This window comes from Myotis daubentonii, chromosome 5 (assembly GCF_963259705.1).
Source record: "Myotis daubentonii chromosome 5, mMyoDau2.1, whole genome shotgun sequence".
Classification (NCBI taxonomy): Eukaryota; Metazoa; Chordata; class Mammalia; order Chiroptera; family Vespertilionidae; genus Myotis; species Myotis daubentonii.
This window is the reverse complement of record NC_081844.1, coordinates 31,676,749-31,702,341: the sequence shown is the minus strand read 5'-3', so window position 1 is coordinate 31,702,341 and position 25,593 is coordinate 31,676,749. Positions and strand designations below refer to the sequence as shown.

General features: G+C 53.1%; 2 protein-coding genes across 11 annotated transcripts in view; one reads left to right on the top strand and one right to left on the bottom strand.

The window, feature by feature from the left end:
- Positions 1 to 7,758, bottom strand: part of PIP5K1C (phosphatidylinositol-4-phosphate 5-kinase type 1 gamma) — a 54,939-nt gene extending 47,181 nt beyond the window's left edge. For 4 of the 6 annotated variants that reach the window (XR_009452994.1, XM_059697166.1, XM_059697169.1 and 1 more), the window contains exon 1: positions 7,526 to 7,758. Coding sequence is in view for 4 of the 6 variants with exons in the window: in XM_059697166.1 (XP_059553149.1) it covers positions 7,526 to 7,619 (94 nt within the window). In the remaining 2 variants the exon portion in view is untranslated. The remainder of the gene's footprint in view (positions 1 to 7,525) is intronic. The other 2 variants (XR_009452995.1, XM_059697170.1) reach the window with 1 other exon arrangement.
- A 4,883-nt stretch (positions 7,759 to 12,641) lies between these two features.
- The window catches only part of TJP3 (tight junction protein 3), a 30,762-nt gene continuing 17,810 nt past the window's right edge, over positions 12,642 to 25,593 (top strand). For 2 of the 5 annotated variants that reach the window (XM_059697163.1, XM_059697161.1), the window contains exon 1: positions 12,642 to 12,874. Coding sequence is in view for 2 of the 5 variants with exons in the window: in XM_059697158.1 (XP_059553141.1) it covers positions 20,060 to 20,173 (114 nt within the window). In the remaining 3 variants the exon portion in view is untranslated. Of the gene's footprint in view, positions 12,875 to 20,054; positions 20,174 to 20,522; positions 20,702 to 25,593 lie in introns of those variants that run through there. The other 3 variants (XM_059697162.1, XM_059697158.1, XM_059697160.1) reach the window with 3 other exon arrangements.

Sequence of the window (25,593 nt, the reverse complement as noted above, 5' to 3'; positions counted from 1 at the left end):
TTACAGAGAGGAAGGGAGAGAGATAGAGAGTCAGAAACATCGATGAGAGAGAAACATCGATCAGCCGCCTCCTGCACATCCCCCACCGGGGATGTGCCCACAACCCAGGTACATGCCCTTGACCGGAATCGAACCTGGGACCTTTCAGTCTGCAGGCCGACGCTCTATCCACTGAGCCAAACCGGTTTCGGCGAGTAACGAATTCTTTCTCAATGGCAGCCATCTCCTAATCTGTGGACCTCACCACACCTGATAAAAACACATCCCAGCCCGACCGGCATGGCTCAGTGGTTGAGCGTCAACCTCTGAACCAGGAGGTCATAGTTCGACTCCTGGTCAGGGCACATGCCTGGGTTGTGGAGTCGATTCCCAGTGTGGGGTGTGCAGGGGGCAGCCGATTGATGATTCTCTCTCATCATAGATGCTTCTATCTCTCCCTCTCCCTTCCTCTCTGAAATCAATAAAAATATATTTTAAAAAACACAAATCCCAGGCCCTGGCCGGTATGGCTCAGATGACTGGGCAGCATCCTGTGCACCAGAAGGTTGCCAGTCCTATTCCCAGTCAGGGCACATGCCCAAGTGGTGGGCTAGATCCCCGGGAGGAGGTGTGCAGGAGGCAGCTGATCAATGTTTTGCTCTCACATCAAATTTTCTGTTTCTCTCTCTCTCTCTCCCTCTCCCTTCCTCTCTCTAAAAATCAATTTAAAAAATTAAATGAAAAAAAAATACCCACACACATCCTAGGTACATTTCAATATAGGTAGCACCTTTCAAAATTACACTAGCACGGAGGGAGCCTTTATCCCATCAATTCTGCCTTCAGGAATTCAGCCGACAGAGATGACCCTGCAGGTGATGCTTTGCAGTATTATTAGAGCATGAGACCGGTCACCACCAAATGTCATCATCTGTCAGGTACCATCAGAATGTATCATCCAAGCTGTGGGTCTTCTAAGGGTGACAGGAGGCCCTGCTAATGATACTGACACCACGGCTGTGGACTAGGATTTCCACGTGCACCTCTGCCAAGTGAATGGGCACATTCAGGGTGACAGCAGCCCCATCACTAAGGTCTCTGAGTGATCACAATGAGCTCACTTCCCTGATGACCCACCAGGGACACTTGGCATAAGCAAGAAATGAGCCTCTGGGACAGGTCACTGAGTTGCAGGGCTGTTTGTCACACAGTGGGTCCTAAGCCATTCTGACTGACAGAGGCCAGGTCACACAGTCAGGACCAGGGCTGAATGGGCTTGCACGAAGCTGGGAGGCCAAGGGGCCCTAGAGGTAGCCCGCCCAGACCCTATGCTGACTGAGCGGCCCTGCATGGCCTCCCAGCTGCCCTACTGGAAGGGGGCACAGAGTGCTGGTCCAGGCCACCTAGCCCAAGTTGTGTGCCTCTGCTCCCACTTACTGAGCATCTGCCACACGCTGAGCCCTGTTCTGAGCATTTCCTGAGCACTGATGCATCGAATCTTCCTGTGAACCACAGAGAAAAGCATGTCTGTGATCCCGATTTGCAAATAAGGAAACTGAGGCATAGAACAGCTGAATCACTTCCTCCGTGACTGCTGGGACCCCACGTCTTGGCTCTCCTTCCATGTCTCTTTTCTCCATCCTTGCCGCCCCCTTGGCCCCACACAATGTACCATTCTCCTGCCAATAGCGCCTGATGCACCTTCAGCTAAGACACATAAGGAGACATGTGCAAGAGAAACACAAACCACAGAGCATGAGCAAACCCAAACTTCCCTAAAACCTTCAACAGCAACCCCATGCCTCCATCCAGGATAAAGGCCACAACACATATGCATGATGCGTGGGTGATAGAAAGGAGACAATTGTGGCAAAATGTTGAGGTTCCTTTCTTTTTTTATTAATATATTTTTATTGATTTCAGAGATGCAGAAGGAGAAATAAACGCATCAATGATGAGAGAGAATAATCCATTGGCAGCCTCCTGCACACCCCCTACTGGGGATCAAGCCCACAACCCAAGATGTGCCCTGACCAGGAATTGAACCATAACCTGGTTCATAGGTTGATGCTCAATCACTGAGCCATATCAGCCAGGCAGTTAGGGTTCATTTCTTCAATCAAAGACAGAGGCCAGGTCCCCAAAACTTTTCCTTTCTACTGGTTCAGGCATTTGGGGCCTCTTGGGTGGACCCCACTCCCTCCAGTGCAGCCTGATGGGGCAGGAGGGGGAGGGCTGGGCAGGGCCCCATGGCTAATCCCCTTAGTCAGTAATCTTCTACAGAAGCATTCCCGTGGCTCAGGCTGTGAGTCCAGCTGGCAGCAGCAGGAAAATCCCCAGTGGGGTCTCGGCCTGTTCTCACATGTGGTGACATGCGACTTGGTCAAGGTGGCAGGATTTGGGTACAGAAAGCCTGGCAGCCCAAGACACCCCTTAGAACCTGGGCCTTCCCATCTGTAAACAGCCAGGTCAAGCAGATGTCAGTTAAAGAATGCTGCCGGGGGCTGCAGGCCTCACCTATTTCTGTCCCCCTGAATCCTTGGGGCCCCACTGCCCTCATCTTTAGAGGAAAAACCAAGGTGAAAAGCAGGGACCTCACTTGCTCAGAGGCATGCTGTCCAAGGTCAAGGCCCAGGCCACCCTGCCAGGTCAGTAAGGCTCCACATGCCTTGGGGGCCCCTGAACAGCACCCCCTCTTCCCTACTCCTCCCACATCAGTGCAAGCTCAGCCCTCCTAAGACCTGCTCCTTCCTGGGCCCTCCCCACCCCACCACCAACTCCAGGGCACACAAAACCCTCCTGGGTTCCTCATCTCCCTCACCTCCCTCTACCCCCATCCAGGCGCCCCACAACCCCTCAGCACCGTCCCCACCAAGTAGCCAGAGCGTGCTCTGCAAAACTGACTCAGTGCACACTTCCCTGCTTCAACCTCCCAGCACCACCAACTGAATTCAGAACAAAACCGAGGCACAGAGGCAGGGCCACGGTCTCCGGCCCCAAGTGGCGACCCTGCCTATCCCAGTTCCTGCCCCACACACTGACTTAGCATCCTTGCTCAAAGGAATCACACTCATTTTGGCCACAGGGCCCCTTTGCATGTTCCCTCTGCCTGAAAGCTCCACCCTCAGCTGCTGTTTCTCACTCAAGTCACCTCCTCTCCTGACGCCTACAGCAGGCTCTTGTCACTCAGACTGCCACAACATGTTTCACTTCCCTCTGCACACTCACCACTCTCCAGCATGGTTTTACTCAGGAGTCAGCAAACATTTTCCGTAAAGGACCAGACAGTGAATATTTTCCACACTGCAGGCTATACGGTCTCTGTCTTGAAACTCAGTTTTGCTATTGTAGCGTGAAAGCTGCATAGACAACATGTGAGCGAATGGGCGTGTCTGTGTTCCAATAAAACCAGCTGCGGACTTGTCCGGGGGCCACCGAGTGTGGTCCCTGGTCTTATCTGAGAGACCAGAGGGCAACGAAGGAATCCCCCTGGTCACTGATATGACTGACCGAGGCGCCTAGAACCCCACATGGCCCACAGTAGGTGCTTGATATTCAATAAGCATTGTTCAAGGACCGAGAGGCAACTGCACGTCCTCACATGCTCTGAGTCCCACCGCCAACTCCAGCTTGTGCCAGGCTCTGCAGGAAGCAGTTAGTTCCCTTTGACTCACGTGGTGTCCCCAGGAGGGAAAATCGCAGTGCTCACATGGAGCCGACTACATGCCAGGCACCCTTCTAAGATCTTTGTACGCCAATTCACTTGGCCGAGACCCATGAGAAAGGTAGTCATCACGCCCATTTCACAGACAGAGACACTGAGGCGGAGTGTCCCCAACTGGTAAAGGTGGTCCAACTCCCAAGGCCTCTCCACGGAGCAGATCGAGGCTGCCACTCCAAGTCACTTCTGTTGCATTCCTAGAAAGTGGCCAGGGCGGAATTCACACTGAGAGCTTTCTGTCTCCTAAGAACACAGCTCACTCAACGAGGGATGTTGCAATCCCTGGTTACCATAAGGTCACAACTTCAGAGGAGGCCTCCAAAGATGACACCCGCCCCACCCCAGGCACACTGACCCCCCACTGTTCTTGGAGCACACCAGGCCTTTGCTTGAACTGTGCTGTCTTCCTACCCTCTCTCAGGCCTCCCTCAAATATCAAGGGAAGCCTCATTGAGGAGGAGGTATTTCAGCAAAAACTTGAAAGAGCCAAGGAAGCAAATGACAGATAAGGAGGATGAGTTTTCTAGGCAAAGGGCATAGCCTTTGAAAAGGCCCTGGGGCAGGACTATGCCTGGTGCTTTAGAGAAACAGCGAGCCCTATGTGGCTGCAGCAGAGCGAGCAAAGGTGAAAGAGGGAGATGAGGCCGGGGAGGGGATAGGCCAGGGGCATGCTGTACAGAACCCTGTGAACCATGGGCAGGACTTTTACCTGGAGGAAGCTTACGAGTCCTGGAGGGTTGTGGGCAGACAAGGAATGGGGCCTGACTCCGTTTTTAATGGGAGCCTTCTGGAGTGGGTTATAGGGAGCATACGAAGGGACGGAGGACTAGGCCAGCGATGGATGGGGCTGGACCAGGTGGAGGCAGAGGAGGGGAAGTGGGTAGATGCTGGGTCCATTTTGAAGGCTGAGCTGACATAATTTGCTAACAGATTAGATGTGGGAGGAGTTGGGAGGTCTGGGAAGAAGTCGACTGTTCTGAGATATCATGGGAACGGGAAGGACAGGAGGGAAATGGCTCCGAAACAGCAGACCACAGCTCAGCCCCAAAGCCCACAGGCTGCGCATAGGCCCCACAGTGGGCTGTGAATGTGTCCAAGCCCCAGGAACCAGGTGCCCCACACAACTCCTAAAAGCCAGTGGAGAGCCCCATCAGGCCTTCTCTGGACCAGGACTTGGGAGCCCAGGCGTTTAAAGTAACCAGATTCTAAATACCAAGATACGTTTCACCTCCCATCAGATTGGCCAAAATGACAGAGGCTGATAACATCCGAAGCTGGCAACACTGTGGGGAGACAGTCTCTCTTGGCCCCTGCCACACCTTCCTGGAAAGCCATCACGTATCTGATAGTTGTTTTCAATTGCTAGCCCCTGCCCAGCCATTCCAAGGTGGGACTCCACCTTCTAGGAACTGAAGCACCCGCGTTCAAAGGCAAGACATTTACTGCGTGTAACAGCAAAAGGCAACTCCAGAAATAATCTGAATGTCCCTCAGCAGGAGGCTGGTGAATCAGCAGTGGCTGGTGCCTGCAGCAGCTGTTGCTAACATTCATCAAGCACCCTCATCCCATTTTATAGAGGGGGACATTGAGGGCTCAGAGAGATCAAAGTATTTGCTCTTCAGTGGAGCCCAGGCAGCTAACTCAGGGATTCCCACCCTCTTAACCACGGCACATTATCCTTCCTCTCTGAAAAAAATAATTGATATCAACATGGGGGGGGGGGAATCCAAACTATTACAGACAAAAAGCAAGCAACTTACAGAGTAATAGGTATAGTACAGCGGCTCTCACCAGGGTGACTATCTCCAAGGGACACTGGGCCATGTCTGGGACATCTGTAATTGTCACAACTGGGGGGATGAGCTTCTGGCATCAGGTGTGTGGGGGCCAGGGATGCTGCTCAACACCCTCCAGTGCCCAGGACAGCCGCCCCAAAACAATAAATTTTCTGGCCCAAAAGCCAACAGTGCCAAGGAAAGAGACCCCGGTGTAGCATGAACCATCCTGGTGAAGAATGTGCAGACCTGTCTATGTGTTTATATAATTGTACAGCAATAGGAAAAGGAAGGACAGCTCTTACCCAAACTTCACAGAACTTAGGTCAGGAAAAGTGGGTTTGGAGGGGAGAGGCAGCCCTTTAAAGAGAGTAAAATCAAGATTAGCTGGGAGAGGCAGATATCTGTGGATTTCGGTGACAGGCAGGGAGGGCCAGCCCATATCTTTCTGGCCCCAAGCTCAGACCCAGCCACAGCCCATAGCTGGGATTTGATCTGTCCCTAATCAGCTGACCTAACCCCTGATAAGACAAATGCCTGCTCCGTAGCTTTCCAGTGGTCTGGGGCTATTTTGTCTCTGACCAGCCAGGCCAGGGGGCTGACAGCAGAGGTCAGGGGGCTGAGAAAGGACCTCGCTGGGGCCCTCCACCACGTGTGGTGCTAGCCAGGCAAGGACACCGGCTGAACGAAGGCGGGGCGCCCGGATGGTCGGAAGGAAACAGGTCATCCACCAGGCAGTTCCAGATGGCAGTGGCAAAGGAAGCAGTGGGAGTCTTCCAGAGCCCAGGATGCTCACTCTGGCTCTCTCTGCAGACACTTCTCCCAGCTCCCGGGCAGCACAGCATCTCCCTGCCTGCCAAGAAAGCTTTTGGAGGCCCAGGGGAGGAGGAGGATGGAGGCCCATGGGGGTGTCTAGAGGGCTCCACCCATAAAGGCTACAAGGGAGGAGCGAAGCGTTCTTTGGATCAGGAAACTTCCTATTTGGGAGCTTATGACCTCAACTGAGAAGGAACCGCAGTGGCTCGGCTCTGCACTCCGCCCCAGGTAAAGGGGGCCTGTAGCTGGCGGGCCACCTGGCTCCCTACACGTGCTCTGCGGGAGGGTAAGAAAGGCAGGCCAAGGAGAGGGGCAGCCAGGAGGCAGTGGTCCTCCAATGGCCAGGGAAAAGGCTTAGAGGGGCCTACCCTTCCGCGTCTACTTCGAGAGCCCCAGCTCTGAAAATGCCTGGAGATGTCATGCCCTGAGCCCCCTCCTGTGAGAGGGAGGTAAACTGGGGCCCAGCAAGGGAAGAAATGACCACTTTCACAAAAAGAGAAGAGATGGTGGGGAGGCAGACCCAGAAGGCCACAGAGACCTCCCTCCTCCACCCCAGCTGCCCCAGGCCTTTCCGACCAGTAAGATCTGCCCATCGGCTGACGGCCTGCGAGGGGAAGGGGCGAGGTCAGGAAGCTGGCACCGGCGAAGGTGGGTCCAGGCAGGGGGGCACATCTGGCACAGTGTCACCCCATGTCCTGCCCCACCTTGGAGACAGGGCCCCCTCCCCGGAAAGGGGGGTGCTTCATCACTCCACACACGCAGAGCAGCCCCCTCCCAACAAGACAGGAAGGCGGCCGTCCCCGAGTGCCCTCGGCAGGAGGCGGAACACTCACCCGCCGCGCGCCCTAAGGCGGGGGGTGGGGAGGTGGGGGTGCGAGGACCGGTCTCCCGCACGCTTCCAAGCAGGATGCTCCACCCATGGCCTCTCAGAATGGGGCCCCGCACCCAATGCCGCCCCCAGTCCGCGTCCCCCCCCCCCCAGGGATCCCGGGAATAGGCGACGCCACTCCGAGCCCCCAGGCGGGGGTCCCACCTCCCTCGGGCCCAGGGCAAGTCCCCCGGCCCAGTCGGGGGGCGTTCCATGCCCCCCCGCACCCCGGAGTGGAACGTTCCGGTCTCCCTGCCGCGGGTCTCGGCGCCCCTCCGGCACTCGGACGGGTCCACTGGGCCCCGGCGGGGGCGGCAGGCGGGTCCACTCGGGTGCATATCGGGACGCGAGGTCCGGAACCGTTACCTGCCACCGCGCCGCTCTCCGCGGACCAGGTCGCCTCCGAGGTCACGGTCCCCCCCTCGGCACTCTCCGCCTCCTCCGGCACTTCCAGCTCCATGGCCGCGCGCGCGCGCGGACCCGCTAGCGAGCGGGCGGCCGGAGGTTAGGACTCGAGGTGCGGCCGCCGCCGCGGAACAACAACCGCCGCCGACCCGGGGATCGAGGGAGGGAGCCGAGCCCTGGGAGCAGGAGGAGCGCCGGGGACGCGGCCGGGCGCTACGCCACCACGCACGGCGCGCACCGCCAATCGGAACTCGGGGGCGGGGCCTGAGTGCGTCCCAAACCTCGGAGCGCCTCGAGCGCCCCCACGCGCCCAGGGTGTGGAAGGGCAGCGCATTCCAGTCACTTCACATTGTAATGGTAGTAATATATATGGAATAAAGAATACTTACAACTAATAAATTATTTATTACCATACTATACTATAAATAACACAATATTGTGTTAAATATTTTAATCTAAATATTAATTATAATATGATAATGTTTAATTTTCATTATGCACGATGTAAAATTATATGGATTATGATATTACTAAATAAAATTAACATATTATTATATAAGTAGTATTAATGTATAATGTAGAAATGTTGTGCTGGGCTGCATATCTGGCGCTTTGGCCAGACGGGTCATGCTGTGCTGTCTGTTCCTAAAACACATAGATAGGAAGGTACTGACATCAGGCCAGGCCTTGAGATACTGTCTCATGGCCCCTTCCCAGCACGCAGGCCTTCTTTCTCAGAAGGCCCGGAAGTCTCATTCCAAATTTGGGAGACAAAGGACTGGAGAAAGTATAAATAAAGAGAGTTTCCTCCATATTGGGGGGCCCAGAATTTGAAAGACACATTTTTCTCTGGGCCTACAAAATTTAATAATAAAATGTAACTCCTGTAGTCATCGCTGCAGTTCAGCCTCTGCTTCGGCAGGGTGCTGTAACTGTGGTCACCTGGCCAGCTTAATAAAGGCTCCTAAATTTAAATTCTGAGTCGGTGGTCTATCTCGCTGAGTGAACCCATAACAATGTTACATATAACATTATTTATAATATAATGATAAATATACATAATAATATTACTAAATGCTAGTCTCAGTGCCAAAGCCTTTGACATGCCAAATCTCCATAAGTTAGGGACCTGTTTTTCACTATTAGTATATTCCCAATATCTAACACAGAACCTTATACCTAGAAAACAATAATTATTGTATAATACTGATCAAGCCGATAAAATCTATTGTCATTCCCATTTTGCACATGAGAATTACACAAAGAACCATGCTGTCAATCAGTGTATTTATGTCTGAAGAATAATTGTATCCCTGTTGTTATTAAAGTCTAATGGTGAATTGATTTGTGATATGACTAGACGGTTGTTAATTGTGAGGTCATGATTTGAGGAGTAATAAATGCTGCTGTCAGTAGTTTTCTTCATAACTAATGATTTCTGCTGTGGGGAGTGGCTGGGTGCAGGTGGGGGACCCAGACGTCCTGCTAGTGAAGGATGGGAGCTGGGATGTTTTCACTCGGGCCTGCCTGACTCCAGAGACATGGTCCCTCATCACTGCCTGGGGTGCTGGGGAGACGTCACCCTGGAGTTTGGTGGAGATGCAGAATCTTGTACCCCACCCACCTCAGGCCTCCTGCATCAGAAACTCCTGGGGTGGGACTCCACCCTCTAGGTTTCAATGAGCCCCCTGAGGCAATGTGCATGCCTGAGAGAGTTTGAGAAGCACTGGTTCACACAACTGGGGAAGGGCTGGGGGTTGGATTGGTGATAAGGATCATGAAAATGAAATTAAATTTTTTTTTTTTCAGGTTTGATTCTGAACCTCTCCTGGTGGGAAGTCAATACTAAAACTGAAAAATCAAGAAGTGGCACAACAGGCATTATTCAGAGATGCAGAAATGAATGTCAGCTAATTTAACTTAAACTAAGAGGACAGCCCCTCTGGGGAGGGAGAGATTGTGGGGTGACAATGCCACTGCTAATTTTAACAAACCTGAAATAGAATTCGACTCTTTAAAGTACGCGTGTGTATAAACTTTAGTTTTTAAAAAATGAATATGTAAAGAGAAAAAAACCAAGCTGGTGCAGGAGTCGGGGGCGGGGGTGGGGGTGGGAGGGGACAGCAGAGGAGGCAGGGAATGGAGAGGAGGGCGGGCCAGGGTCTGGGTGGGGCAGCGGCTTCTGGTCCTCCGGATTCATCCTCCCCCCACGTCCCTGCTCCCTTATGATACCCTTATTATTTTTTATTATTTATTGATTTTTAGAGAGAGGAAGAGAGAGACGTCGACTTGTGGTTCCACCTATTTATGCTTTCACTGGTTGCTTCTTGCATATGCCCTCACCAGAGATCAAACCCCCGACTTTGGCGAAAGGGGAGGACGCTCCAAGCAACTGAACTACCCAGCCACTTTTCTGGTTTTACGAGATGGAAAACGGAGGCTGCCGGCTGGGGCCAATTGCCTGGTTTCTGCCGCCCCCTCGTGGTCATATATGCTATTAGCATCAACGCTAGGTACCAGCTAGGAGGGACCCTTGTGTCTCCCCTCCCCCTCCCCATATTCCATTCATTCATTCGTTCGTTCATGCATGCATGCATTCATTCATGCCACAAACACTTATTGAGCACCGCCTGTGTACCAGGCACTGTTCTAGGCCACGGGGATACAGGAATGAGCAAGACAAAATCCCTGACCTCAATAAGGTGACATTCTAGAAGAGAGAGATAAACAAGCACAAGACAGAAGATAGTTTCAGCTCCTAATAAACCCTTTGAAAATAGCACAGATGTGACACAGTGGCAATAGAATGTGATCGAAAAGGACGGGCTCAGTATCTATTATGCGTTAAGCACCTATTCCAGCGCGGCCCAAGAACTACAACGCAAGCCAATGTAATGGCCAATTTTTTAGATTTTATTGATTGATTGATTTTAGAGGGAGGGAGATAGCGATTTGTTGTTCCATCTGCTTATGCAGTCATTGGTTGATTCTTGTATGTGCCCGGATCAGGGATTGGACCTCCAACCTTGGTATATTGGGCGGACGCTCTAACCAACAGAGCCAAGGCAATACAAGCCAATTTAAATGTAAAATCTGAACCGTTAGCCCTAGCTGGTTTGGCTCAGCGGTTGGAGAGCTGGCCCTCGGACTTAAGGATCATGGGTTCGATTCAGGTCAAGGGCACCTACCTTGGTTACAGGCTCGATGCCCGGCCCAGTTGGGGTGCGTGCAGGAGGCAACTAATCAATGTGTCTCTCTCACAGTGATGTTTCTCTCTGTGTCTCGCCCCCTCCCTTCCACTCTCTCTGAAAATCAATGGGGGGAAAAATATCCTTGCCCTAGACAGTTTAGCTCAGTGGATAGAGCATCAGCCTGAGGACTGAAGGGTCCCAGGTTCGATTCTGGCCAAGGGCACATGGCGGGATTGCAGGCTCAATCCCCAGTAGGGGGCGGCTGATCAATGATTCTCTCTCTCATCATGCTTCTATCTGTCTCTCTCCCTCTCTCTCCCTCTCTGAAATCAATAAAGATATATTGAAAAAATATATATCCTTGGGTGAGGATTAACAAAAAAATGAAATCTTAGATGTTATTTAAAATTTTCCACTAACCACCATATAAAGAGCAAAATAGAAAGTGGTAAGATTAGTTTAACCACATGTCTCATTTAACCCAACATATGCAAAATATCATTGCAACATAGAGTGGATATTAAAAATAACAAGCTCTGTGGTACATTTACACTGTGGAATACTATGCAGCAGTAAAAAAGAAGGATCTCTTACCCTTTGAGACAGCACGGAGGGGGGGACCTGAAGACTAGTATTATGCTAAGTGAAATCAACCAGTCAGAGAAAGACGAGTATCACATGACATCATTCATATGTGGAATCTAATGAATAAAATAAATTGACAAGCGAAATAGATCCAGAGACATAGAATCATAGAACAGATTGTTGAATCTCAGAGGGAAGGTGGGGGTGGGGGGTGTGCGCGGGGGAAAAAAAATCAACCAAAGAACTTGTATGCATATAAGCATGCTCCATGGACACAGACAATAGTGTGGTGAAGGCCTGGGGCAGAGGGTGGGGGCCAGCTAGAAGGGGGTCAATGAGAAAAGGGGGACATATGTAATACTTTCAACAATAAAGATTTTTTTAAAGTACCATGTAAAAATATAACGAGCCCATCCAGTGTGGCTCAGTGGTAGAGTGTCGACCCATGAATCAAGAAATCACAGGTTCGATTCCCGTTCAGGGCACATGACCAAGTTGCGGGCTCCATTGCCAGTTGGAGGCGTGCAGAGGCAGCTCAACAATGTTTCTCTCTCTCTAACCGTCTCCCTTCCTCTCTAAAATCAATAAAACCATATTTTTTAAAAATAACAGGCTATTTTACATTCTTTTGGGAGTACCGCGTCTCCCACATCTGGTGTGTTTTTCATACTTAACCACATCTCATGCATTGGGATCAGTCACCTGTGCGTAGTATCTAGAAGATGTGGACCTACTGTGTGCCCTGTCCTGTTTTAAGCACTTTATGGACATTTATTCATTTACTCACCCTTCGAAACTCCCCTAGAAAGTAGATGCTAGAGTTTTTCCCTATTTTTTAGATGAGGTACCTGAGGAGACCCCAAGCTACCCAGCTGGGAAATGCCTGAAGCTTCTTGGCACAGGAATCTGGCTGGTCAGTTTGTAACACAGAAGCAGAATTTGCTCTCAGGTCTGCAGGGCAGGAAGGAGCCAGCCCTGCCACAGTTTCTGAGATGGCACACGTGGTGGAAGGCACCACGGCAAATGCAAAGGCTTGGCAGTTCCCGCTGCCAAGAGAGCAGAGGGGAGAGGGAGGGGGGCCAGGAGGAGTTTCCTTCTTTTATTTCTTAGTTGATTCATTAAACCTTCCCCCAGGACCAGCCTGTATGTGCTGGCCCCAGGGCTGCTATCAGCAAGCGGCCCAGGGGTGAATGGCCCAAGCAGGGCACGACCCGGTGTCCCTGGCCTCTGGGCGAGCAGGGGTTAAGGCCAGCTGCTCCCACGTGAGAGCACCTTACGACAGAGCCACACACCCAGCCAGCCTCCCTGTCTCGCTCACACTGCCAGTTCGCCTGTGCATGTCGCATGTTGCCCTGCTGGTTCCACCTGGCACGGGACCCGCCAGCCTACAGCTGCCACAAGGGAGGAAAAGTTGAGCAAACAGGTGGGGAAGACAGAGCTCAAACCTCAGGTTCCCTCCCCACCCCCATGCCAGGCGGGCACCCAAGCCCAGGCTCCTGCTGCCTGCCCAGAGGCCTCTCAGCCTCCTAGACAGGTAAGTCTCGCTCTGCCCGTCATCCCCGGGCCATTGCTGGGGCCAGACTCCCCACCACGGGGACCTGGGACCCCCGCTCCCCTTCCTGCAGCTCCCCCGAAAGCAGGAAGCTAACACTCCTGTGTGGGCACTGACATAGTTTCTAAAGGATTATCTGCTGGCAGCTACTGCCCCTGGCAGTCAGCCCAGGACGCCAGAGCCAGAGACCTAAAAGGGTCATTGTTGGCCCAGGTGGTGCCAGGGGGCCGAGGGGGCACGGGTTGGTCTCTCTGATCCTCCAAACGAAGGACAGGAAGTCGGGCAGGGAGGTGGCAGGCGGGGCAGCCTGGCACCTGGTCAATGTGGGGGCCTCTTCTGAGAATTGCACAGGCCTCCCACCACCGCTGGCACCTGCGGGAGCTGGGGAGACAGGTCCTGGGGTCGACTTACCTTGCTTCTCCTGAAGGTGAAATGCAGGAGGGGGTGGGGGCAAGCAAATGGTTGTCACAACAGTCCCCAGAGCAGGCTGTGGGCAAGGAGCCAGGATGGTCTTTGGGCGTAGAAGCGGGAGAGGAGAGGGGATGGGTGGCAAGACATTTTTCTGGGTCATTTGCTCCCAGACGTGCAGGACAAAAGGAGCTTCCTGAGAGCCAGTGTCTGATCGCACCTCAAATCTCTTTGTCCGGGACCAAGTGGGTCCCTTGGGGCTGGGAAGGCATAGGCATCTGAGACGCGGGGCACAGAGTGGGCCTGGCATTTGGGACCACCCCAGGGCAGCATGATCATGGAGCCCCAGGGAGCAGGGAGGCTTGAGATTTGGGGGGTTGTGGGATTGTGAGGGATATGTTTCGACTGAGACAGCCTCCAGCCATTTCTCCTAGCTGGATCTCAGTTTTCCAGTCTGTAAAGTGGGTATAAGAGCCACCAGATAGCAGGGCTGCTGAGAACACACATCACGGGGTCAGCAATCGATGCTGGTCGTGTGGGGATTGCGGGAAAAGGTGTCTCACTCAAAATCAGACCTCAGGCCAGCCGCTTTCCTGTTTTATTCTTTTGGGGGTACCGCACTTCCAAATCTGGTGTGTTTTTTATACTTAGCCCTGGCTCAGAGAGGGGCAGCCACGTGTCCAGGGCTGCACAGCAAATTTTGGCTGTCAGGCAGGTAGGAGTCAAAATGTAGAGAGCAGGAAGGTCTGGGGGCTGCCCATGCCCCCTGACCGACGTCCCAGGCTCAGCATCTTATAAATTTCCGCCTCCCTGGCTCAGTGCTTCCGTGAGGCCCTGAGTTCTGGGGAAAGTTCACTTTCTAGTTGGGTTTCTGTTCTTCCTCCTCGTCCTGGTCTGATGCCAGAGGAGCAGTGTTTGCCCAGGGTGGAGTCTGACACTCTTTGGAATGGACTGAGGTTCATTCGTAGGAGATGTGAATGGGAGGAGGAAGTGCCTGGGGACTGGACCTGAATGTATGGAGCACCGACCGCGTGCCGGGCGCTGTTCTGGGCTGTGGGGATCCAGAAAAGGTCCCTGATCTTGTGGGCTTGTATTTTGGTGGAGAAAAGCAGAGAAGAGACATAATAAGGAAGTTAACTGTCCTAAATTGTACCCTGAGTCAGACAGCGGTCAGTTTCACAGGGAAAAAAGAAGTAAAAGACGTTCGAGAAATAGGAATGAAATAGACAGGAAGGCATTTTATAATCTAACTAAAGATTAGGGAGGGCCCACTTGATAAGACTTAAAGGAAGTACTTGGGGCATTCGAAGCAGAGGTGATGTCAGGTGTAAAGGCCCCAGGGCAGGTGGTTGGAGGACAGTGAGCGAGGGGGAGAGTGGGAGGAGGTGAGGGCAGGAAGGGGATGGGGCAGGTCGTGTGGGGCCTTGGGGAGGACTTGGGCTTTTCCTGGAGGGAGGGAGGAGTCCCGGAGGGCAGTGGGCAGAGGATGGACCAGACCTGATTCAGGTGCTCACAGGTGCCCTCTGGTGGCTGCAGGGAGAACAGACTGTGACGGGAAAGGGCAGGAGCGAGGGGGCCAGGGCTGAGTTGACCGGGTTGGTCCAGGTGGGCAATGATGGGACTAGACCAGGTGGAGGCAGAGGAGAGGGGAGAAGTGGGCAGATTCTGGAAAGACTTGGTAGAACTACAGCACAGCATATGCTGATGTATGAGACATAGATTGGGGTCCAGGGTGATTTGGAAGAAAGGTGGGAGAATGTTCTGGGGTTTGAAGATTTTAATGGGACAAGTAACTGGGAGGTAGTTAGAAATATGAGGTGGGGAGACTTGTATGCTGGTGTGAGGCCTTTCGGTGTTATGGTGTTAAAGGATAGTTTTCCCCCCAAAAGGTAAAAACATGACTCTCATACTAATATGAAAGCAAACAGGTGCGTTATGAGTTTGCTTAACGCATTAATTAATGTGGGAGCCAGGAAGAGTTTACAGCCTGTTCAAGAATGAGTGTAAAGGAAGAACACACACAGGGCATCAAGAATGCTGAAATGAATTTACAAATCAATTCCAAACGGGTCAATAGTCACAGGGCAATAATCTGTGGCCCACGGGACAAAATCCATCTGCACTCCTCTGGACAAGACTCCTTTGCAATAGCACCAGTTTCCTGCAATTTACACGGCTGTAAAATAGTTCATAGGTGACGAGAGGCATAGATGACTTGGGAGGGAGGGTATTGCCAGAACCTGGCATTAATCAGATGCTCAATAAGTATGCTTTCAATGGGTGCTAGGGAGCTATTGAATGTTCTTGAGCTAAAGCCACAGCTCATTCGCTTCACATTCATTGGAGGGACTATTTGTTGAATATCTGCTCTCCCCGCTGGTCTGTGAGTTCTACCATTGTAGTATCCCCAGTGCCTAGAACAGTGCCTGGTATGCAGTAGGCACTAAACAAACAAACAAACACTCACCTACTATTCTGAACAGAGTAGAAAGACCAGTGCTGTGAGAGGACAGATTTCAGGTTGGGCAGGTTCAGCCACAAAGCAGATAAGGACTGTCAATGTAGGGGACGAGGGACCTTTAATGGGGATGGTCAGAGGGGAGTTGGCCTGGGGTCCTGTTGTGAGGCCAGACTGAAGACAGGGGCTGCATGAAAGGTGTCAAGGGTCAGGGTCCTACCCGGCTGCTGCACAGGACAGACCCTTGATACAGACAGTTTTGGGGGCCCCCTCCAGTCCTGGGGACACCATAATCCACCTTTGTCTTTTCCCACTGGGGCTTGTGTCCCTCCTCCCGGTCTGGAGTGGAGAGGGGAGCACAAGGAGCACACAGACAAACCTTCCGCGCGCCTGCCACATGCCAGATGCCTGAACATTTGAACCTTCCTAAGGATAGGACTCAAAGGCAGAACCAGGTCCCCATGGCACAGATGGGGAAACTAAGGCAAGAGTCAGAGGGGTTGGGACTCATGCCAGGCTCAGCGACCCCCTTTCCACAGGGCTTCCTTTTAGAGCTTCGACATCTGAGCCCCCTCCAGCTGCATTCCCTACTTCAAGCTCCTAGGAAGGCCTACAAGCCATCCTCACGTTCCCTTTCCTCCTACATCAAAGCGCTGTCACTAAGGGGCACCAGGACCCCACACTGCCAACCCCGGGACATCATTGCTCAGTCCTCACACGCTCTCCGGGAGTCCGCCACACCCAGAATCTGCCCTTCCTCAAACCCCAGAACCACCCCCTACCCGCTTCTCTCCCACACAGTCCAGTCATGAGGAAAGCATCAGCCAGCCCAAGTGAGAGGCATTCTACCGAGTCCCGGGCCAGTCTGTTCCAGGCGGGAAAGGTTGTGGGGCGAGGGGAGTGGAGCCCAAGCTGGCTGAATGCACTGGGGATCCAGGGTGGGTCCCGGGGCAGAAAAGGGATCTTAGTAGGACCTGTTACAACGTGGAGTTTACTTAATGGTGACTTGGCCGTGTTGCTTTCTTAATTTTCACAAATATACCAATGTCATGTACAATGTTAATGTTGGGGGAAACCGGGTGAGGAGCATATGGGGACTCTTGAATTAAATCTACAACTTTTCTGTAAATTTAAAATAGTTCCAAAATAAAATATTCATAAAAAAGGGGGGGTGGGAGCAACATCTAACAGGGCCTCCAGGTTTGGCCTCCCTAGTCCCCCTCTCCCCACCACAGTCAGCCCTCCCTCCAAGCAGTCACCAAAGGGCGCCTCTGAGCACCTAAGGAAGTCCCACCCTGGCCCCCACAATATGTCTTCCCCGCAGCAGCCACAAGACAGTGCCAGTGAGCATCTGAGGCAGGCCTTTCCAGTGTTCATGGATCTCCAGGGCTTCCATCTCCCTCCCCCCCCCCCCCGCCCCGCCCCCAACAAAACAAGCCAAATCTCAGAAGGCCCTGGGTGACCTGCCCCTGTTCCCTCCCTGCCCTGACCTCCTCACTAACCACTCCCCTCACTCTGCTTTAGCCATGCAGGCCTCCTCTCTGTTCTTCCAACATGCCAGGCATGGTCCTACCCCAGGGCCTTTGCACACGCTGTTCACGCCACCTAGAACACCTTCCCCCAGATCTCCCCAGGGCTCCCCCCTCACCTCCTTCGGGTCTAACTGTTTCTCTGCCCAGGTGCCTCTCACCTAGGTCACACTTACTAAACTCAGTTCTCATCTCATCTCGAGTGCTACCTCCTCAGAGACGCTCGCCCTGAGCCCCCACCCAGTCCAGGTCGTGTCTCCCTGCCAATGCTCTCAGAAGTCTAGGTTGTACTTTTTACTTACTTTTTTTGATGATTTCATTATGGTCTACTTCCCCCGGGGATCCTGGGCTTCCTTTAGAGCAGGGACTGGGCCGGTGTTGTCAGTCCTGTGTGTACACAGTGGGCACTCAATAAATGCTGATGACTGAGCCATATCCCAGAGCTGCTTCAGGACATTCTTGGGTTCCGGTCTGACCTGTTAGGCCACAGATGACCTCGGCTTCTTGTAGCACACCAGCGAAGCAGCCTCCACCAGGAAGTTTCAAAGCCCAGGAACAAAGCCCCAGGCCCCTACTCCTCCTGGCAGCTGACACCCTGGGGGACCTCAGCCCAGCCTCTGCCCTCTCTGGGCCTCAGTTTCCCCATAGATGCTCAGAAGGGGCCAAGCAAATTCATCTTGCAAGTACTTCCGGGACCTCGCCTTCCCCTGCATCCCTCCCTAACCCCTCATGCCACACCTGCTCTGCCCTTTCCTGGTTGAAGTTGGCGCTGCAATTTCAGGGGGGAAGTTGGTCCCCATTACTTCTTCATGCACTTAGTGCATAGCAGGGGCTTGAGACATTTTTGTTGAGTGAATGACTGAATGAATGAAAACATGGAAACATGAATAAAGTGGGTGGATGAAAAGCAGATTTTTAACTCCATAAAGTGATCTGGAGGTCAGGGGTCAAGGGAATGGGGGCTCGAGGCCAGTGCTCTTCTCCAAAACCTGGGACGTGAGCACAGGGTCATCTCATGGGTATACCAAGGAGCCTCTGAGTGCTCTTGAAAAGGGCATAACACTGTGAGATCAGAATAATGGGGGGCTGGAGGAAGACCATCTGTCCTGGGGTGAGCGTCCTCTTTCTTGTATCTGTGGGGTGTGGAGCAGTATCCCTGGCCTCCATCCACTCAATGCCAGGAACACTTCCAGTCATGACAGCCACAGAATCTGAGACATTATCCAGTGTCCCCTGGAGGCAGAATGGCCCCACAGGGCGAAGTACTGATAGCGAGGATCTGAGGTCGGACAGCCAGGTCCCCCTCTTGTCGGTCGGGCTGTCACTTGACCCGCCTGGCCTCAGTTTTCTCAGCTGTAAAACGCACACGTGAATGTCATATGTAAGATGATATTGGCATGAAGCAAGCACTCAGTAAAAGTGACCCAGCAGCCTCATTCCCATGGATTCAGTCCATTCATTCTATAGATAATGGCACTGCGATCAGGTGGCAGGGAGTGTGGGGACTCAGCATGTCCCCCAGCTCCAGGATGTCACCTCCAGGCCACTTGTCTGATTGCTAAACGAGTGCCCCAATCAGCAAGCCCTCCTAAGTAATTGCGGCCACAAACCCCCGTGTGTGTGTGTGTGTGTGTGTGTGTGTGTGTGTGTGTGCGCGCGCGCCAGTAGGGAACTTATTTATTTATGTTTTTCCTATGACTCATTAAAACTAATACACAGCTATTCAAAAAATGTTTGACCTTGTTCTACCTAAAATCAACTTCTGTGCTGGCAGCTGAACGATACATAGAGAAAGGCTGTCTGAAGTACCAAGTGGGTCTTCAGCAGAAGTTTATTCCTTTGGTAACATTTGGGGACCCTTGAGGAGCCGACCATGGCTGACTGGGGTATCCAGACTAGTATTTTGGGGGAAACTGCAGTTGGGAGGAGTGAGAAGTCAGCTTTGGGGCCCTCAAAGGCGTTGATTATACTGTCTGTCTTTTTCACTTGACAAACTCTTATTCAACATTCAAAACCCCATTGCCCAGCCGGTGTGGTTCGGTGGTTGAGCCTCGATCTATGAACAAGAGGGTCACGGTTCGACTCCTGGTCAGGGCACATGCCCAGGTTGGGGGCTTGATCCCCAGTAGGGAGCGTGCGGGAGGCAGTCGATCAATGATTCTCTCTCATCATTGATATTTCCAGCTCTCTTCCCCTCTCCCTTCCTCTTTGAAATAAATAAAAATATATTAAAACAAAAACAAACCCAGCTGCAAAGCCCCCTCTTCCAGGAAGCCTTCCCTGATCTCCCAATTTCCTTTCTGCTTCACCCCTTTCCCTAAGTCTAGGGCTTCCCTCTGCACAGTCTTGGCTGGATGAGGCTGGGAAGAGGTGTCTACACCCAGATCTGCCCTTTCAACCTTGGGGTGAGGTGGGGTTCTGAAGGAGCTGAGCCTTAGGGAGGGTTTTTGTGTAGGTTTGTGGTTTTTTTTTTTTTTTAAGCAGAAAGGAATGTGGGTGGAGCCACCACCAGCTCCACCCATGCAGGTGACCTCCTCCCTCTCTCACCCCGGGGTGTAAGGAAACTGGGTCCCTGAGGGTGAGGCCAGCCCAGGTGAAGAGGAGGAAGCCGACCTTTACTCTCAGGAGTCTGAGGAATTTCCTCCCACCGCCCTCTCCTCCTGGGGGCCCGGCCCAGTGCTGGGTGTGAAAACAGAGCCAGGCCCCGGTGGGGGCAGCTGTGCTTCTGCAGAGCGTCTGTGCTGATGCCTCCCTGGGCCTCCGTTTCCACCTATGACCTGGGGTAAACCTCCTGGAGATGGGGCGACTCGAGGAAGACCCGCGCCCTGTGCTCCGGAGGTCTCTAGCTTCGGATCTATAGGCCTGCTGACTACTGAACCTCAGCATGTGCTTGTTTCACGGATAGAAAAGCCCCATTAAAAAAAAAAAAAAAAAAAAAAAAAAAAAGAAAAGCCCCATCAAGCAGCCGCTCTGTTCCGAACGCGGCCGGTGATCCCTGCCGGGTCTTCCTGGCGGCCGTGCCTGGCTGGCCTCCGGCCTCGGCCGGTAGCTGGCGCTTAGCGGGATGGAAAACCCGCTCCGGAGCGCCGCCCAGGGCCTGGACCCGGCGGTGCGCGGTGTGCGGCGGGGTGTGTGTGTGTGTGCGGGGGGGGTGGGGGGGGGGGTGAAGGCGGTCACCTGGGCATCCCGAAGGCGTGCCGCGGCGGGGGCGGGGCCCGGGGAGGCCGAGGAGGAAGGCCGGCAGGTGCCTCCCGAGCAGCCGGGCGGCGGGAGAAGGGCGATCGCTGGGCACCCACTCCGCCGCGAACCCCACCCCCTCCCTCACCCCAGGGTGGGGACCGATTGACGGCTCCCAGGCTCGCCGGGGCAGGGGCGCTGGAGAGCCCCGAGTGGACCATGGCGGTGAGATTCCAGGCGAGTAGCCCGCCGAGGGCGAGGGCGGGACGGGGAGGGCATGGAGCCGAGGTGGGGCTGATCACCAGGACCCCTGGCCACCCTCTGCCTGTGGAACGGGTGGGGAAACGGAGGCCCAGAGGCCGGCAGTGGCCAGCCCGAGGCTGCACAGCGAGACGCGGGGCGCCCTTGGACCCTAAAAGCTGCCTCCATGACCCCGCAGACCTGGGTTCAAATCCCAGCCTTTCTGTGTAACGGGGGCCCTGAGCCAGCGCCTCTCCTACCTCATCCTTTAAAGAAGGATGGAGAGCGGATTCCAAGAGGGAAGTGTGTCTTAGCTCCTGGCCTGTCCTAGGTGCTCAGTAAGTGTTTATGGCGGTTCCCAGGGTGTTGGAGGAAGTGAATGGTGGGACTGTGGGCAGTGACCTCATGTGGGCTGGGAGGCTGCGGGGAAGGGAACCACCACATACTGTGTTCCTACTGTATACAGAGCCCTTAACTTGCGTGAACCCACAGAGATAAGGGTCAGGGGTCGAGAGCCCCCTTTACACTCAAGTCACTTGACTGGACTGGAGGCAGGGGGTCCCTGTGTCTCTGTTTGGGGGGACTTCACCTTCCAGGATGGAGCTTGAATGGACTCACGTGCACAGTACTGGGTTTTAGTACACAGGCCAAGAGGGGTAAACTGAGGTTGGAGGGGTAAACTGAGGCCTCAGGAGGTACGTGGCTCACAGAGGCCTCACACTGCTCTGGGCTTTAGGGAGCAACAGTTCTGGTCCCCTACACCTTCCAGGCGGCAGGAAGGGCTCCCAGAATCCCCTCACCAACTGAGTATTTGGCACCCCCACCCCACGGGGAGAGACACCTGCAGCCTGGGAGCCACTTGCCTGGGGCTGTACGCCGTGGTAGGACCTGTCCCTCTGGTTGTCTCTCCTCTCTGGTGTTTGCAGTGTTTGTGTCCAGTGCTGCATTTGGGCTGAGGGGGTGGGGGTGGGGGATGGGATGGGAAACCGGTCCAGGCCCACTCCCTTTGGTGAGGGGGGTGGGGGAGCAGGGGCCTGAGGGGCCTAGGTACACTGGACCTATCTGGTTGGGTTTCTGGCTGAATCTGGCCATTATTCTACCTTTCACCCATTCCTCAAACTCCACGGTGCCTATGCAGTGGGGACAATGCAGGGATCCCAGGGCGCCCAGTCCTGCCCACCAGGAGCCCTCAGACTGGAGCAGTGTAGGGAAGACAGGTGGACTGGGACGTCCCAAGTTTCAATCATCAGGGATGTGTGTGTGTGTGTGTGTGTGTGTTGGGGGGTGGTTGGGGCATTGAGGACTCATTTCCTGGAGGAAGTGATGGTAGCACCGGGATAAATAGGAGTTTGCACCCTAGCCAGTTTGGCTCAGTGGATAGAGCATCAGCCTGCAGACTGAAGGGTCCCAGGTTCGATTCCAGTCAAGGGCACATGCCTGGGTTGTGGGCTTGATCACCAATGTGGGGTGTGCAGGAGGCAGCCAATCCATGATTCTCTCTCATCATTGATGTTTCTCTCTCTCTCTCCCTCTTCCTTTCTCTCTGAAATCAATAAAAAATATATATATATATATATATATATATATATATATATATATATATATATATTTTTTAAATGGGAGTTTGCTAGGAGTGCAGCATGGGAAGGAGGGCCCAGGAGGTGCTGAGTCACCGAGTACCCAGAGAGACAGCCCAAGAGGAAAGAGCAGGCATTCCCAAACTGATGACCAAACAGGGTAGTTTAAGATGGTTTGGATGCTGTGAATAAAACGTAACAAATAAAACAGAGAGGAGTGATAGGGTGCCAGGGAAGACGGGCTAACCAAGGGGGGCTCCCTGAGGAGGTGGCATTGGATCTGAGACCCAAGTGGCAGGAGCCAGCCTGTGCCAATCCTGAGAGGGTGTCCCAGGCATAGACCTGCCTGGATGAGGCTGGAGGGGGTGTCCGCACCCAGAGCTGCCCTTTCAACCTTGGGGTGAGATGGGATTCTAACCAAGTGAGCTCCCCGCCAGGGCAAAGGTTTGGAGGTGAACCCAGCTGAGGATGACCCCCTGGAGGCCTCCAGTATCCATGCAGGTGAACCTACACAGGCAGAGACAAACCTGGGCCACCTGCACCTGCACCTGCCCTGCCCCAGGGACTCTGGTTCCCTACGGGCTGTTTTGTTTTTTTAAAGCATATTTTTTTATTGATTTCAGAGAGGAAGAGAGAGATCGAAACATCAATGATGAGAGAGAATCATTGATCGGCCGCCTCCTGCATGCCCCACACTGGGGATCCAGCCGGAAACCCTGGGTGGGCATGTGCCCTGACAGGGAATCGAACCGTGACCTCCTGGTTCATAGGTCCATGCTCAATCACTGAGCCCGCTGGCTGGGCCCTGGGGGCTGTTTTGTTCAAATAAGGCTAAGAAATCAAAATTATGGGGGGCCATTTAATGACACAGAGTATAAAATCATAGCAAGTAAAAAGATTCTGTTTTGAAAAATAAGTTCAGAAGAAAAATATTAACCAGGTGGGTAAGAGCAAGGGTGTGGCCCTGGTGGGGTAGCTCAGTTGGGAGAGCATCATCCTGACATGCCAAGGCCGCAGTTTGATCCCTGGTCAAGGCACATACAAGAGTCAACCAATGGCCTGGGCCGGGTGGCTCAGTTGGTTGAGTGTTGACCCAGGAACCAAGAGGTTATTGGTTTGATTCCTGGTTAGGGCACATGCCCGGGTTGCAGGCTTGATCCCTAGTCTGGGGTGTGCAGGCGGCAGCCAATCAACAATGATTCTCTCTCATCATTGATGTTTCTATATCTCTCTTCCTCTCCCTTCCTCTCTGAAATTGATAAAAATATATTTTAAAAAAGAATTACCAATGAATGCATAAATAAGTGGAACAACAAATCGATGTTTCTCTAAAATCAATTTTTTAAAAAAGATAGCACATGGGGCAGGCTACCAAGGTTCACGGATGGAAAGTCACTGAACACCTCTGCACCTCCCTCTCCTCCCCGTAAGAGGCAGAGCAGCAGTACCTCTTCCTACGTCATTCAGGATGAATGAATGGGTACGCGGACAGTGCTCGCCGGCAGCCCGCAATGAATAGTGTTGCTTATTAAAATGATGCAAAGAAAGGCCATGATTATGACTTCTCACAATAACTGCCATCTCCCCAGGCTTTAGGCTCCCTCTGTCTCCACGCTCCCTGCCCACACCTCAGCCCTGAGTGATGGTGGCAGGAGTGGGGGTGCCCGTTTTGACGATAAGGAAGCTGAGGCTGGGAGAGGCAGCACCACAGCTCGTAAAAGGCAGGCAAGGGGTTTGAGCCTTGGTTGTGAGCACTGACCTGCTCCTGGTAACTGCAGGGCCAAGAGTGAGGCCCCGTCCTCCTCTTTGCTGCTCTCTCCCCCTGCCTCCTCTTTCCCACTCTTGAGAGCCAGGAAGGCTGCTTTCCTGGGAACCTAGAAGGAAAGTCACTGGAGTGCAGCTGGGGAGGGGTCTTAGGCTTGCACTGTGCCAAACTGGGGAGGGGGAGTCATTTTTCAAGACCCCCAGGGAGAAGGGCAGCCTGGCAGAAGGTAGGGGATGGGTGGGGGCTGGCTTCTGCCCGGGCTCCATGTCCCCCTATTCTCCCAGGGTCTCCTGGCCTGGGAACTTGCACTCTAGAGCTGTGTTCTCAGCTGCATCATGAAAGTCACAGAAACCACATCCCCCAGCCCCACCTCCATCAGCTCCGTTGTCTTGGCAAGTGACTCTGCCTCTCTGTGACTCAGTTTCCCCATCGGTGATATAAGATGATAGAATTTCCTCTTCCATAAATGGATTAAGCAGGAAAGTACATGTAAAGTGCCTGGCACAGCCCAGCTGGCATGGCTCAGCGGTTGAGTGTTGACTTATGAACCAGGAGGTCACGGTTCAATTCCGGTCAAGGGCACATGCCGGGGTTGCAGGCTCCATCCCCACTGGGGAGCGTGCAGGAGGCAGCCAATCAATGGTTCTCTCTCATCATTGATGTTTCTATCTCTCTCTCCCTCTCCCTTCCTCTCTAAAATCAATAAAAATATATTAAATAAATACATAAAGTGCCTGGCACGAAGGAAGCATGTCATCCATTCAGTAAATAGTTATGGAATCTCTGCTGTGATCCAGGCACTCAGGACTCCACTGCGAACAAGATAAAAATCTCTGCCCTCCGGAGCCAGTATTCTACAGGAGGAGATAGACAGTGAGCAGATAAAAACCTAGGGCTGGTCAAGGGGTCACAAGTTCTATGAAACAGAACAATGTATCGGGGAAGGGCACAGACGGTGGTCTGCTGTGGGGCAGGAGGGGGTTATAGTTCTAAACAGGGTGGTTGGGAGGCCACACCAAGGAGGTGACATTTGAGCTGAGACCTGAAGGAGGTGAGGGAGTCAGGTGGAGAGCTGTAGGAGAGAGTTCCAGGTGGAGGGAGTAGCATGTGCAAAGGTCCTGGGGGCAGGAACCTGCCTGGCGTGTTGGAGGAACAGCGAGGCCTGCATAGCTGGAGCAGAGTGCTCTCCCCCTGCCTGGCAGGCCTTGTTCGGTTCCCCCAGGGATGGAGCAAGACCTTCCAGAGGGACTGGTACCAAAAACTCACCTTTTTCTTTGCTCCCAATACAATTTGGTTCACTTAACACGAAGTTTCTCATTTTTGGCACTACCACGTTAGTGTCTGGACCAGCCGTGGGCAAACTACGGCCCGCGGGCCGGATCCGGCCCGTTTGAAATGAATAAAACTAAAAAAAAAAAGAGACCGTGTTCTTTTATGTAATGATGTTTACTTTGAATTTATATTAGTTCACACAAACACTCCACCCATGCTTTTGTTCCGGCCCTCCGGTCCAGTTTAAGAACCCTTTGTGGCCCTCGAGTCACAAA